A 12,762-nucleotide genomic window follows, 5' to 3' on the forward strand; every position below is an offset into this window, starting at 1 on the left:
AAAGAAGAAAGTGAAGGCCCTTCAGCTTTACAGCAGTTTCAAAGCAGAAGCTTTATTACCTTTTTTAATCCTATATCCTTATGTTTTTACACAGACATAGCTTTCTCAGTGAAGATAAATGATGTACCTCTACCTTAAAAAGCCTTTGGGTTTTCATTAATCCGCATTAGGTTAAAAGGGAATCAGAATTCTAAAAATACAGCACATCAGAGAACCAAGGTATTTTTCAGGTCAAGGTCCTCTTTTCCATCTGGTGTCATTTGGTAGTTCTAACATCTTCCATCTCCCCCTACTTCTCCATCTGTAAATAACTCATTGAAGTAAATGCTTGGAATAATTACGGCAAAGAATGATAAAATGCAGGTTGAACTTAGTCTCTTTGGGTTCCAAAATGAAAAACATAACTACAGACATCACAGTTATTAAAAGACTCTGGAGGTCCCCATTCGGCAGGTGTATGAAATGGGAATAATGTCAGAGCATTAGATGCTTTGGGATTGCAATTGTGCTGTTCAAAAAAAAATGTCAAAAGGAATATTAGTTCACGAGAGGGGGAAAAATGGCCTAGCAGGGCCGATTTTCAAAAGCAGCCTGCCGTTTTGCTTCTGCAAATAATTATAGGCTCATATTTTAACAGTTAGATGTCTAACTGCTTGCATCCATTTATTAGGAAGTTGGAGGTCTAAGTACAACAAAATGTGTGTGAAATTGGAAGGATGATTGAGATGCTTCTAAAGTTGATCAATCAATCAACAGCTAGACTGTTCCAAATGTTTACAGGAACAAAACGTCTTTCTTTTTTGCATGAGGTCAGCATTGTCCCACGAAACAGTCCTGGAGTAGCCCATAGGATAAAGGTGCTTTAGAATTCCCCGTGTTAACATGGATGAGATGACCTACTCCAGCTGGGGCTTCATTTCTCTACCAGGAGAGCACAAAAGAGGCCGGATGGTAGGCACACCGTTTGCTGTAGCTTTCTTACTCGGGCATTGCCCCAGCTTCAGCATTTCGGTTGCAGAAGGAGATGCACGTGGTATGTGTGATGCCCCGCAGCACGAGATCCCTTCTATTACTCCTGCAGGATCGAGTGGAAAAGATCTGTCAGTGATGTTCAGTTTCCACCATGCCTTTCACTTTGGTGCTTGAGAGAAGAAAATGTCATTCCTTTATTTTAGGTCTACGAAAGGATACCTGCTATTGATCTGAATAACTGTTCACCTGTGTGTCTGTCTTATTAACATAGCAGGAATTGGCCCATAGGACATAGTGGTCCGATTCCCATATAAAGGGTCACTAGAGTGAGCACAAACACGACAGGCTCTTATTTTGTATTGCCGCAACCTGTGGAGGTTTGGGTCTAAGCACTGCCATTTTTAAGGGCCTTCTCCAGAGCTCAGTCTGTACAGCACCAGGGATTACTCTTTCTTTCAGTAGAAGCAGAAGAGCTCCTAAATGGTCTTCTTCCCCCCAGTCCTAGTTCACCGTTGAAGCATGCCCTGCCAGGTAGCTTCAAAGGCAGGCCAAAGCATTAGGGCACAGCCGACAGCAATCTAAAATACAGGGTGAATCAGCCATTTTGCAGCCTTTGGGCAAGAAGGAACAGGCGCTCGGAAGGAAAGGAGTGGCTGAGCAGCAGCCGTGAGAGGCAGGAAAAGTAGCCAGGGGCTTGCAAAGTGGGGACACTGCTGGGTCATCCACCGCTTAGGAAGAAGGAAAGATCATATGAAGAACCCACAGGGGTCTAGTTGGTTTTCCAACATCACTGGGAGTTGCCTAATGTGCAGGCGAGCAGACTGCTTCTACAGCTTGTTCCTGGCAGCTCTTAAAGCAGAGAAAAGGGCCAGAGAAGGCTTAGCAAACTATCAAATGGGTTTTCCACTTTAACTCTGAAGGGGGGGAAATGAGACAGCAGAGGGGGACTGGTTTTCCTGGTGATTCTGGCTCATCAGCACAAGGAGCAGTTCACTTGTCATCCCCTCAGGGCTGACTGACTGTGTCTTTCACAGGGCCCTTCAGGAGCTTCTCTGTTGCAGGTTTGATCAGGTTTCAGTCAACCCTCATGGACTTGTTGGTTGGGCACAGAAATGCTGTTGCCTGGTCTGTGATGGTACTCCGGAAGAGATGGCATAGCTGAGAATTGGAAATTTGCCCTGTGGAGGCACAGGCTGTTTCCTAGTCCCTGTCTTGGGGAACATGTGGCAATGGCGGAGCCTCTGGAACATGTGCATGTGTAGAAGGAAGCTGAAGTCACTCCTGTTGGGTACAAAGGCTACTTTAGGAGGAGCTTGACTGTTTATATAGGTTTCAGATGACTTCACTTTTTAAAAGCGCATGGAATGCATCCAAAGCAAATAATTTTTTTCTGTGCTGAATGGGAAGACCAAAAGGAAAAGTCTGGAGAAAGGGGGATAGATGGTCTTTCTTTAATGTCAAAGCTGACATAAACACATCTCCTCCAAACCCTTCTCACAAGATAATTTTCTCAGCAAGACACAGATTGCTTCAATCTCTGTGCAGCAGCCTTTGAAGCTTCCCCCTTACTGCTATTATGGAGGAGGGAGGGTTGCCTCCGAGAATTTCTGCAGCACTGCAGTGTTCCTCCTCCAAACGCTTTTACACGGTGAGATAGCTGGTTGCTCCAAGCAGGTCCGTCTTTGGAAATCCTCTGCCGTCACACAAACTGAGAAGTAGATATGCCTGGCTTGCGAGATATTTAAATTGCAATAACTAAAGTGCTTCATCAAAAAGTTTCTGACCAGCTCTGTGTAAGGCCTTGATTTTCATTAGACAGAGGCCCAGCTGAGATGATGAATGATGTTGGAGGTGTGCCACCAATTAGGAGACATCAATTTTTCTGTCAACGGGATAACCTCTTCTGCAAAACTTGTCTTATGTTTCTTCCTTTTCTGTTTGTGAAGGTATTTGTTTGGCAGGGATATTTTGCATGAGGGGAAGAACTTAAAACTTTTTTTTTGATTGTCATTTCTGCACTGTTTTGGGTTCCTGTCTTGTGGGATATCTTCCCCATTCAGAGTTCTTGCACTTCAGTCCATCTGCTGTCTCTTACATTTGCAGTATTTTGGGGGGAAGGAAATGACTGCTTCTGCAGTGAGTTTTGGAGGGGGAAACACTTGTGATGCCAGTAGGTTCCTTAGGAGCATAGGACTTGGGACCTGCAGTGCATTCACGTTGCAGGCTTAGGAGTGCTACTATTTGTGTACAGAGAGAAATGCACTTCTGAGCATCTCTTAAACATTTATGTCTGCTATGCTTGCATCCTAATAAGTGTTCTTCACCATTTAATGGCTTACGATACAAATGAAGACATATGCTATTTTTTATTCCAGTTTACACACTTTCCTTACCCGCATTCAGAAAACTTGATGGCTTCCACACCTCCTTTTACTGAATAGGAACTTTTACTCCTGTTACTTATGGAAAGCTGCGTACATCCTTTACTCATCTGCATGCAGTGATTCACAGCTGCTGCTGTGTTTGTTATAGCTTATTGCAAGTCATTTTATGAAATCATCTGTAGCAAATGCTTAGCAGATATTAGGGGAACAAACGAGGAAGTTCTCTCTGCGTGGGCATGTGTGTAATACACAGAGAGCAAGAGTTATCTCTGCATGTTGCAATATTTGGCAAGAGACTGGCCGAGAGGGACAGATATCTGGTGGGATTTTGGATGGGCACTGGTAGATGTTGACACGACCTTAAGGCCTATCAGGTTCTTATGTGGGAACCCAGCTTCAGGAAACGGAGCCTATGATGTGATTTTTTTGAGGGGTGGCTGAAAAGTTCCAGCCGTGTAATGGGTGTCTAATGGGGTAGCTGCTTTGTGCTGGTGTTGTGGAGAGGGGGATACCTGGCAAGGAAGCATTGAAGAGTAGAAGCTGATAGGTGGCCATTACTGGCTGATAGGTGGCAGAGGTGTGCAGGAGTCTCTGTTGAGATGGAAGATGGGCAGCTAGTGGCAGCTTAGTAAAGGACTTTGTATTTGGGGGAAAATGTTCCAACATACCTAAGTGATTTATGATCCAAAATGTCCATTTCAGTTATTTCTGACTCGGGAGCTCTGGAGTGAAATAAACAGTTTTCAAAGTGTGTTTCTGTCTCTGCTTTTTACAGAGCCATCTGCCACAAAGACACCTTTTCTTACTTATCTTGTTCCTCTTTTCCAGGTTGGCCTTCCTTCTATGATGTGATCAGCCCCGATGCAATTACTCTCACTGATGATTTCTCCTATGGGATGCATCGGATTGAAATATCCTGCAGTCAGGTTAGTTTATAGCACACAAAGACCGTTCTGATGGCAAAGGCTGCAAAAATCATTACAGAGCGCTGTACTTCCCTCAGATTTGCAAACCTTTCAGTTCCATTAAATAGCAATCATTGTAAGAGAGCACAATGGGTCCTAGGTATAACAGCTGGGTGGAACGAGCCAAAGGCACAAAGGGCTCGTTGGAATTCGCGTCCTTGTCTCGGGTGAGATTTAACAGAGCAGATGTAAATGGCCAGGCTCGGCGCTGAGTCTAAAGAAATTGTCTTCCTGAAAAGGGTCCCTTCAAAGGAACTCCTGCGCCTGGCCGACCGACTGCACATGTGAGCAGCTGAGATGGGAGCTGGAAGCAGCAGAGCGCCTGCCTGTGTGCTGATTCCATCACTGTGCATTACCACGCAGCAGTGCTAACTCATTCCCAGCGCTCATTCCCAGCTCAGTCTTCACAGCTGCCTCAAACAATCCTGTCTGCCGTAATAATGAAGTCAGTAGTCATTCAAATCATGCCCAATTTTTCCGTTATCTGTCTCATTCTACTTGCTCCCACCCTTTGTGCTGCCTTCCTCTCCATGAAGGGTATGGCGTGGTCAATACCTAGCAGAGGGAGAAGCTGCTGCTCTGGCATTTGGCAGATGTACCCAGCGGCTTGCAGCCCTTTAGCTCCACATGCTCACATTCCTCTAAGAGAAGCAGTAGCTTCAGCTGGGCCATGAGAATCCGCTGTTCTCTTCCCAGACAGCACTGGTGGTGGGATAACTGATTTTGGCACTGATGCTACGCATCCTTACTTGCCAATCAGTCCTTGTATATAAATGCTTAGAGTGAGTTAAGAAGCTTCCTGAAAAGGAGCAACATCATCTTTATGGAGAATCCACTCACTTCGGTCTAGGTAGAGGGTCTGGCCCAGTACACCATGTCTGCTAGTATCTCGTGTACTATGTAATTCTGTAGTTTTTATATTTAGGGTATTCTTGAAGAGAATGAAGATCCATTTAACACTTTTTTTGGAACATCCATTTCCCTAAATTCCCACAGGCTGGGAATCTCTCGCTTCACCAGTGATTACTGGAATAACACAAAATGTAACCCACTTTCTTCACCTCTGCTTAGCAGGGATGAACAGTGCTGAAACAAGTGTGCTACCAACCTGCTGAGCCTGTATCTGCTGATGCCCTCCAAGAGACGGCCACAGCTCCTCAATTCACCAGAGCGAACCCAAGGCAGCCTGTGGTCAGGACAAGGAATCTGGGAGTGCCATTTACCTGTTGCCAAACAAAACAGCACTAGCAGACCTGAGACCCGTAGTATTAGCAGCAGGCACATACAGACACCATAAACTTGGATCAAAACCAAAAACTGAATTTACAGCATTAAGAAAAGAATACAACCAAAGTTGCTATATAATCCATTGGCAACTTCCGAGCAGTTATGCTGGCTTCCTGGTGCAATAACGCCACAGATGATCGAGTCACACAGGAAAATAGCTCGAGGAGTGGTGAACATCTTTGCAGCCACCGCTCAGCACGGTTAATACCACCACATTGTGTATCCATAACAAAACCATTTCCTCCCTTCCATGGAGCCCTAAGAATGTGAATTGCACATGCAGCTGCAAAAAAAAAAAAAAAAAAAAAAACTCACAATTTTACTGCAGCTTGGAAATGCACGGGGATTGATATGGCAGGCCTTAGTAAAACTGGAGGGAGGTACCCTCTCCCACACCCAAAGCCTTATTAATCTTTTGCAGATGAAAAAGTAGCTGCTTTTCTTTAAAAGTCCTTCCACCTGTCTGAGAGAGTAAAAAACCTCTCTTTTAATCTTCTGCATTATAGAAAGCAAACAAAGGGGGAAAACTGCCATGATATAAAGAAAAGACATCTATGGGCTTATCCTAGAAATTACTTTTACATCTTTTTGGAAACACATTACCTGGGATGTATTTAAAAGGTAAAATGCTTAGTGGCAGGTGGAAGTTAATTGCTAATGCATTTGAGGAATAATGTAAAAGTGGTTGCATCTCTCTCTCTCTTTTTTCTCTTTCCTGCCTGAGAGTTCCTTCCCCTGAGGTCTCCCTAACTATTATTTATACCTGTAAAAGCCAATAAAATTCTGTAGTTGGAGAAGTATTGTTTGCACACTGATAGTTCTGAATAGGTTGCAGCAGCTGTCTGCAAGCTAATTTCTGCGCCTCCCTGCAGCATATTAGAACCAGGAGGCTTGAGATCCAAGCATACTGACAGTTAGCAGTGACCCCCCTTTTTCTGCTCCTAAACACATATTTCAGATGCTTTACTCTAACCATTTAACCGTCCCAGTGCATTCTGCCCAAGATATTTATATATAAGGCTGCGACGCGTGATTGTTTCTTTTGGGGAGGCTTTACGGACATGTATGTACGTCCTAGAAAAATTGTCAGCACCTACTCTGTGTGGGGAGGACGGTAAAATCAATTCATCCTTTGTACTCTCAGCTGAGGACCAGTGTTCTTATGGTGTGATACAGAGGGCTGAATTACGTTTCTTTTCAGGGCAGATGAGTTATAGAGCCCTCTACAGGGAGAATCGCCACATAAATTTTTGGTGAGGGGTAATCTCAAAAGGTAACAAATTTTGCAGTAATCCAATCCTGGTGTGATCCTGCCATCACAAGAAGGTGTAATGAGACTACCTTGAGTTCTAGCACAGCTTTTCAAGTTTTGCAAGGAAAGCCTTTTTGATAGATTGTCTTCATAGTCTATATGTTTGGGAGTGTATTACTCCTGCAGACTGTTTCTCTCTACGGTTTCTCTTGTTCTGTTTCTGTCCAATGGAGAGGGAATGATTTATCTTTGGGTAAATGTTAATCTGGAAAAGATCTGTTTAACACTTCTGGCCAGGAGGTTTTGAAGCATTCTTAGTTGAGATGATTTAATTAGGATGCTGAGCATTTAGAAAAATGCTCTCTCTGGGACACTAAGTTTCTTCAGATTTTTTTTCAAGGTATGGAAAAGCTTTAATCAGGTGAAGTGCCCCATTGTGAGAAACTCCACTCTTAGAAATGCCTCAGGTTTTCTGCCAAAACTGCCCAAAAAGGGCCTCCAGTATAAAGGAAAATGAAATAAGAGGTGGCGTATGGAGGAAAGGGTTGTAAAAGAGTGATCTTTCAAGAACAACAGGCTTTGTCTTCTGTACTTCCCATGCAACTTTCCTTTGCCTTTTCCCATTTGCCTTGTTTTGTCTTCCTTCCTTGCAAAGCCGAGCAGCTGCTTCTTAACCCAGAGTCATCTGTGCCCTTTCCCATCGCCCTGGGGAGCTTGTCCTGCTGATGCCACAGTTTAAAAGTGTTCCCCAGTGTGTTTCTGGGGTTCTGGCTGGCTGCCCACGCTGTGCCAGCTGCTTATCTGTAGGAGCGGGGAGCCTGCCCTGGGACGTGGCCGTGCGGGTCGGGCTGAAGGTCCGATGAGACTGCTTTAGCTGCCATTAAGCCCAAAGAGCTCCTGTCTCTCCCTGCTGGTGTGAGAGCCTCCCCTAGCCTTTGAATCTGTTGAGAGAGCATAGTCTGAACCCAAGACCTTACCTGGGTCTGCAGACGTCCTTCTTGCTGCCTTGATGAATTAAAAGCAGTAACAGCAGGAGAGTATTAGCAGCACGTTAACTGCAGGGTACAGAGTTGCCATCACTAACTCATTCACAGTTCAGAGCAATCAGTATTGCCTCTATGTATTTGGGATGCTATGAATTAATTAAACATTAAGAATAATTTGCAGTCCTTAATTTTTGCTGTCTGACTGCGAGCCCACTAACAGCGCTGTGATCTTGGTTACATCATTCCAGCTCTCACTGAGATCAGCTATTGACTTGAAAGGCCAAGGCTCTTTAGGAAAGCAGCATGACTTTCCTGTTCAAGATAAATATTTCTCCAGTGCAAGGTTTTATTTTTTTATTTCTCACGGCAGGCTGTAAAAATGAACTTGCGGAATTCAAGTGACTAATTATAAGAAGCTCTTATTATCTTGCTATGTTGTCAGCCGCAATGTGCAGTGAGAGCAATCCTAATTTCTGCATAAGGACCAACTGGATCGGCTTCTTCAAAGTGTTGTACTCTTCTGTAAAGCAGAGGACTGTGCCTTTCTCTCAGGCAGGAGCAGCAGTGTTTGCTCAGCTACGTGGCCCTGTCCCCCACACACTGCAGAAAGTAGCGTGGGGCAAGCGGTGGGCGAGGCCCAGCTGAAGACGTGCAGTGACACGATGTGAAACGCACAGGAAATTCGGGCTTTAAGTCTTAGGCGCCAGTGGTATCTCAGAAGATCATCTTCCCAGATCAGTCTCGTCAATAAATGTGGGTTGTGCATCCCACTTGTAAGGGCGATGTAGGCACCAAAACGTGCTTTCCTGGAAGCGGCTGCTCGGCATTGCTTAACGCTGCTGTGACGCCACCGAGCTGTGCAGAAACCCAGTGATCCTCTATTGTGTTTTGTTCCAGTGCGGGGCTCACCTGGGGCACATTTTTGATGATGGACCTCGTCCAACTGGCAAACGGTACTGCACAAACTCCGCTTCCTTGTCCTTCAAACCAGCAGAGAAGAACAATGCCGGGGAAGGCGGCAGTAGCACCAGTCCTGCCCCGACAGGCAAAGCTGAGCTGTAGGACAGCGCAAGCCCCACAAAAAGCTGCTCTGATCCCACACAACTTACAAGGAATGTTTGCTAAGTTGCCTGCTACCTTATATCCTAAGAATGTGTAAATGTATGAAGGAAGAATTTTGCACCATCCTTTTTCTTCCGCTCCTTTCTGGAACTGAGGCCTTGCCTGCCAGGGCATTTTACTATATAATTGGGTTGAAAAACATGTTGACTGACTCCACGGGTTTTCTTTTTTCTTTCTTTTCTTTCTTTTTTTTTTATTTTATTTTTTTTAATAGATTGCTTTAAGGAACCCTTAACTCAAGAGGCTTTGGTACTATGAGTTACTAGTTTCTCCTTAGTGCTGCGTTGCTCTAGGTTTGAACAGTAATCCTTTTTGTGTGGGAGAAGGGAATTGTGTTTATCTCCAGCTTATAGGAAACTTCTGGGCATAAGAAATCCTGAATTCCCAGCACATCTATGCTTTGTTCTGACTTGTGAGGCATGCAGCCTTTGGTCATATGTATTCAGCCATCTCCCGGTATCAGCCGCACCCTGCAAAAACTTGTATTTATGGCCGTTCCTTCCCAACTAGAAGAGATGGATCAGATGTAAAGCCCATCCTCTGGCTAATTCCCTGCCAACATTTCAAGGGTGTGGTTGAAAGGGTGTAAACATTGTCTCAGCATCTATTTTTTCCCCTTTGTTTGGTATTTAAATCAAGGTTTTAACTAGTAAGGCTCACTTATGCAGGCTACTAATGAGACTGTCTTTTTCTGAGGCCTGAAATCTGAATGAAAGCTGAAATCTGCAGGGGGCCATTATATGGGCAAGTGCAGAGATAAACTGGAGAACTGAAGAAGATGCAGAATGACACTGGGCTCTTTATCTCGTCAAGGTTTCAGAAACAGGACAGCTTCTGCTACAAGGGAGTTTAAGAATGCAGCAGGAAGAGGGAGACCCTCTGGAAACATAGAGTTTTAAGGTTTAGTTGGCCTGGATGCGTACTGCCTGCAAGGGCACAGCCTTTGTTTTGGGCAACTGCGACGCAGGACATGAGCGAGGGGGTTGGTTTAAGAAAAAAAAATGAAAAAAAAAACTGTCAGAGCTGCAACAATTTTCACGTAGTGAAATTTGCTGTCCCATAAGATGCTTTACACAGCTGCTTTTAGATTTTGTTGGATAAGTTTGCCTCAAATTGTGCATAATGCTCTTGTTTAAGCCGCAATACACAGTATTTGCTGACACCGCTTTGCCTTGAAGTATTGCGAGACTTAATGAATATAGTATTTACTTTTATTAGCAAACTGCGTAACTAACATGTTTGAATCTAATTTTATTTCCAGGAGGTGCAAAACAACCACAGAGTTTTATGGAAGCAGGACTGAGGTTTTTATGTTGGTGATAATAAACACATTACCTAAAGTACAAACATCCTTCAATTAAAATATAGCAACTGTAAAAGCATGCAGAAAGGCCAGAACCACCTTTTTTTTTGATGACATAAGAACTGCATGAAAAAAAGCATACAGTACCTTAACATAGAATAGATACAAATAATTAAAGATGATAAATATTCAGAGCTGAAGCACTCGGGCTCTGTGGTGGTGAGCACCTACTCGCGTGAGTATTCCCCCAGGTGTCACGCAAGGAATTGCTCATCAGCAGGAGGAGAGGCTGATGCCGACTGACCTTGGCTGTTTCAAGGCAGTTGCGTTTCTCCTGGTCCCATTGCTTTTTAGCAATTTCTTGGAGAGGGACTGCTCTTATCCCTCGCTTTTATTTAAAGTAAAGTAGATTTTCTCTACCATATTTTCTGACATAAACGTAAAAAAGGCAGCATCTATAAAAATGTGGTACATAAATGTGGTTTAATTCCAGATTGCTGTTGGATTTAAGTGTTATCAAATTTCAGTATATTTCTGCCTTATGTTAAAGAAATATATTACTTAAACTTCAGTATGCAGTAATGTATGCTGTCCTACAGGAGATTTATTTTTGCAGGATATGGAGTGCAATGAAATGAGTCAATATGGTGAGGTGTATGTGATCTGTGGGAGTTAGACCATTTAACATAGGAAATGCATTGTTCTCTCTTGTGCGCAAACTATAGCATAGCACAGGTCAAGGTAAGACAGATTTCCTTTTATTGCTTTTCGAAGACGCTAGTAAGGGCTGGTATTGAACCCTCCAAATTTTGTTCAGTCTGGTTATGATCATGGCAGAGGAGACTTGGGAGCTGAGCACAATGTATAGAATAGCAGGAGAATATTTCTGTATCTTTACAATTTGCACTGTCTAGATGCTTATGAAAACTGAATGCAAATTCTGTAGAAATAGCAAACTATATTTTATATCTCTATTGTTACTCAGATGTTTAAATAGCATACCTTAAAACATCATGTCACATGTTATTTATATATACTATATATATAAAAAATTGCACATGTTTTTTATATATATATACGTACACGCATATATATCTATCCAAGTATAATTTTAGCCTTCAGTACCTTTTTAATAACGAAAACCTTTCCTTAAGAGTTCAATACTTTTAAGAAATCAAATATACATTTTTCAAATTAGATTTGTTTCATATATTTGTTGTACACAAATAGAAAATAAATTTCTTTATAAATAATTTCATTCTCCTTTCGCATGTATTTGCGTTTTGTTTTGTTTTGTGTTTGTTTGTTTGTTTATTTGTGGGGTGCTTTTTTTTTTTTTTTTCCCCAGCAGGTTTATGTGCCCGTAGCTGCAGTATGGGAGCAGCTTTCTCTTGCTTTCCCTTAACTGCGAGTATTGGATAGCAGCCCTTTATCTCAGGCAGCTCTCTGGTAGGGGCACAGAACCACAGGGTACCAGGTTACCTCGCACTTACCAGCCTCTAGGAAAATATCACAAGCATCCAGGCCCAGCAGAGAGGGGGAAATGTTTAGAGAAGAGCTCAGCTTTCACCTTAGCAAAAGATTTGGCCGCTTCCGAATGACTCGGTGTGAGGGCTGGCGAGTGGCAGACAAGCTGTAGGAGCCCCGTGGTGCCTGGGCTTGGTTTGCAAACAAGAAATTTGGCTGGAAAGCTGAGTTTTGACAAGGCTCCATCTCTAAGGATGCAGGTTGGGAATGCCCTGTGGGCAGCAGGGTAATGCCACTCAGTAAATCGACTCAGAAGCAGGCTTTAAAGGTGGGTGCAAGGGAAGGGAAGAGCTTGCAGGCTCTTTTCAAACCTGCTTCATGGTTATATTCGTGGGGACCTGGGAGTTAATGCAAGATTGATTCACATGCTAATTGGCCTTAAATATTGCAGGGTGTCCTCGGACACACTGCAGATTTATTTTAACAGTTTAATATAATATTCATTAGTCCAAAAATTAATCCCTTTTAGCCTCTGCCTCTCGCCTGTGTTTCCCTTTCAGACCTGTGACGGTTTGATGCTCCTGGACTGATGGACTAACTGGTACCTGCTGAAATGGGACACATCTGGGTGCTCTGGGTTGTTTGCTGTGCTAAAAATACTCTCTTTGTGTATGTGGTTAAAACTGGGGACTTAGCACAGCAGCTACAGCACGCATGCCCTGCATGGGCAGTGATAGACTGGCATCTGGGTTTATACAGCAAGGATGTCGCTCCAAGAAGGGAGAGGGAGCTTGTGAAGAACTGCATCGGCCTCTCATTTATACTCGCAGGTAAGTGGTGTCTGAAAGCTTTGTCCTCTCTTGTTAAAAGGCAAGGTAAAGCTGAAGCACCCAACTTCAGCCCAGTGCCAGAGGTGGCATTGACCCATGGGCCTACCCAACATGCTAGCATGAGGCACAAGATGTTAATGTCCCCTTTACAGTGCCCAAAGTGGAGTGGTCTGTGCCACTAGCTAGGCCCCATT

General features: G+C 43.7%; 1 protein-coding gene across 3 annotated transcripts in view; it reads left to right on the plus strand.

Annotated features, from left to right (window-relative positions):
* MSRB3 (methionine sulfoxide reductase B3) overlaps positions 1–11,524 on the plus strand; it is an 84,582-nt gene extending 73,058 nt beyond the window's left edge. For all 3 annotated transcript variants that reach the window (XM_040552591.1, XM_040552599.1, XM_040552603.1), the window contains 2 exons: positions 4,185–4,282; positions 8,744–11,524. In XM_040552591.1, coding sequence (XP_040408525.1) covers positions 4,185–4,282; positions 8,744–8,908 — 263 coding nt within the window. In that variant the 3' untranslated portion in view covers positions 8,909–11,524. The remainder of the gene's footprint in view (positions 1–4,184; positions 4,283–8,743) is intronic.
* The last annotated feature ends 1,238 nt before the right edge of the window (positions 11,525–12,762 follow it).

The sequence above is a fragment of the Cygnus olor genome, chromosome 1 (assembly GCF_009769625.2).
Source record: "Cygnus olor isolate bCygOlo1 chromosome 1, bCygOlo1.pri.v2, whole genome shotgun sequence".
NCBI classification, from domain to species: domain Eukaryota; kingdom Metazoa; phylum Chordata; class Aves; order Anseriformes; family Anatidae; genus Cygnus; species Cygnus olor.